This window comes from Hetaerina americana, unplaced genomic scaffold, assembly GCF_022747635.1.
Source record: "Hetaerina americana unplaced genomic scaffold, ioHetAmer1.1.p SCAF_1, whole genome shotgun sequence".
NCBI classification, from domain to species: Eukaryota; Metazoa; Arthropoda; class Insecta; order Odonata; family Calopterygidae; genus Hetaerina; species Hetaerina americana.
Genome location: NW_027286069.1, coordinates 90,229,200 through 90,231,581, shown reverse-complemented (window position 1 = coordinate 90,231,581; position 2,382 = coordinate 90,229,200). Strand labels below are relative to the sequence as shown.

General features: G+C 34.7%; 1 protein-coding gene across 1 annotated transcript; it reads right to left on the bottom strand.

The window, feature by feature from the left end:
* Positions 1-163: 163 nt before the first annotated feature.
* On the bottom strand, positions 164-1,500 carry LOC139690935 (DNA polymerase zeta catalytic subunit-like). Its single transcript, XM_071588618.1, has 5 exons — positions 1,322-1,500; positions 1,051-1,237; positions 845-938; positions 611-755; positions 164-216 (listed from the first exon to the last, which is right to left on the bottom strand). Exons 1-5 carry the CDS (start codon positions 1,458-1,460, stop codon positions 164-166), a joined length of 618 nt encoding a protein of 205 aa, XP_071444719.1. The 5' UTR covers positions 1,461-1,500.
* Between the last annotated feature and the right edge of the window lie 882 nt (positions 1,501-2,382).

The following is a 2,382-nucleotide window of genomic DNA, read 5'->3' as shown; positions in this document are numbered from 1 at the left end:
GCCTATCCACCTAAATTTTGCAGTAAATACACCTAACTCTGAACTTTCAAAAACTGTACTGCTCCCAAGGATAATGAAAGAGCATTGTAAAAAATAAGTAACAGAGGTAACAGAATATTACAGTTTAATTTTTTTGAATCATACCACACCATACTATAAAATGTTATGCGTCATCCAAGGAAATATTAACTGTACTTAAACTTAGGTTCAGTGGCACTGCAAAAAGAATATCAACCATTATTATTGTATTTGCTAATCTTTTTCTAAAACTCTGGGAGCTAGCAATGAGATGAATTACATACCCGAAACAGTTTGTTTATTGGATATTGCAGTGGCTAAAGCATCAATTTCTATTTCACAGCAACTCATCCGCGGAATACTTTCTGGCAAATAAAACTCTTCAGGTGAACATTTATAATTCTTATGCAAAGCTGTATCACTGGAAATACTCCTGTTGATACATTCACTAGGTGTATTAATTCCGGTTTCTGTAATATGTACAAAAGCTTGCATTAATCAAAGCAGTTTACCAAAATGAATGACAATCTTTCACAACTGGCTCATGAAATCATTCACACAGGACTTACAAAATAATGTAGTTATCTCTTACCTATTACATTTTGGGGACGGCGATAAAATACTTTGGATAAATTAATGAAATTCATACCATATAAATTGAAGTCAATGAAAAACTGCAAAATAAAACTTAAGTGTGCTTCATGAGGCTGAAAACTTTTACCTAAAACAGCTCCACTCTGTGAAAATCATGTGAGATAAAAATTAGCACAATATTAATTTTTATAAAACTACATCATTATAACCAGAGAAAGTGCAGAAAATGTACCTGCAATAAATCTGCTGTTCTCTTTACCATAACTGGATTATATAAATATATTTTAAAGAACTGATGCTCTTTTTCATGAAATCCATAAAATGGCCTGAAAATGTTGAGCATAAAATTGAATATAAGCATCCAACAAGACAACATCATGAGCAGCATCACTAATTCCTTTGAAACAAAAGTTTTAAGCATTAACATCAAACACACACCTCCCTGATACCAGAGATATCTTGAATACATGCTGTGTAGTTGCACTGGATTTTCCCAATGAAACATTTAAAGCCTTATCCAAACCAGATGACAATCTGTAGGCCTCACGCTCGTGGGGTTCAAACCCATCGTATGGTACATATATATAAGGAAACACCCCGTGGACATGAAGACAAACCTTTTTCCCTACACAATTAGAGTAAACAATACTAGTAAATTTTCCAAATTTCAAGTCAGTAACAGAGACAAGTTCAAACGAAACTATTATACCTGTCGCATTGGAACCAAATATTCTTATTACAGGTACTTGCTTCACTTCACAGCCACGAAAATCAGAGTAGAAGACATCCAAATCTGGGGACGGTGCTGTCATATAATGATCAGCTGTTACAATTCTTACAGAAAGCATTGTTTAGGCATTCTGTTCCACCAGCAAAGTTGTCACACGAAGCTACTGTCACATAGAATGTGCATACATTTTCATAAAAGTGTGCCATTCCACAACTTTTGTACCGTAGAGTTTTTGAAAAGACATCATTCCATCAGATTTCGATCGTCTCGAATCCATCATATAGAATCGAAGATTGTTAACAAAAGAAAACCGAAAATAACAATCATACATGGTGGTGTTCAAACGGTTAGCATGCAGCCAAAACAGTAAAAGTACCTTTCTTTCCCCAGAATTTGAGCTTACGCTAATGATAGTGCATCGATATCACCCATTTAACTTGATTTAAGTTTTATCTTGGAAGAATAAGATCTGTATGATTGAATATATGGGAAGTTTTTGGTGATTTTATGCGATATCGGTTTTGTGGACAGCAGCATATGGAACCTGTGAAAGAATACTTCCAAACTCTATCTAACCTATTTAGGTTAGAAAAGTTTGGAAGTTGCTTATTGAAATTGGATGACCGTGCGGATGATGAGTGTTCTGAATCATCAAAATACCTCTATGAGAGAATACGTCGGAACAATCGACTAATTTGTGAATATTTGGTTAGAGCATTATTATATTTGAATCTTATGAATTCTACTTTAAAGAGTGGATTTGATCGCAATCTTTTCACTATAGGAAATCAACAGTAGTGGAAATGGTGATGATGACAAATCTGAAATCGTTATTTGTGCCTTCTATGATTTGTTGAAAGAAAGCATTTTCGCCTGCAGTGCTCCGGATGTGGATTTAGTTCTGATAAATAATGTCGTTCAGTGTTGTTTTTGCTCGAAGATCGGCCCCGGAAGCAACATCAGTAATTACGATTGCCTGTGTTTAGTCATAATTGCAATTAAAAAGGGTAAGTACCTATCATAGAGTGATGAAGTGTGTG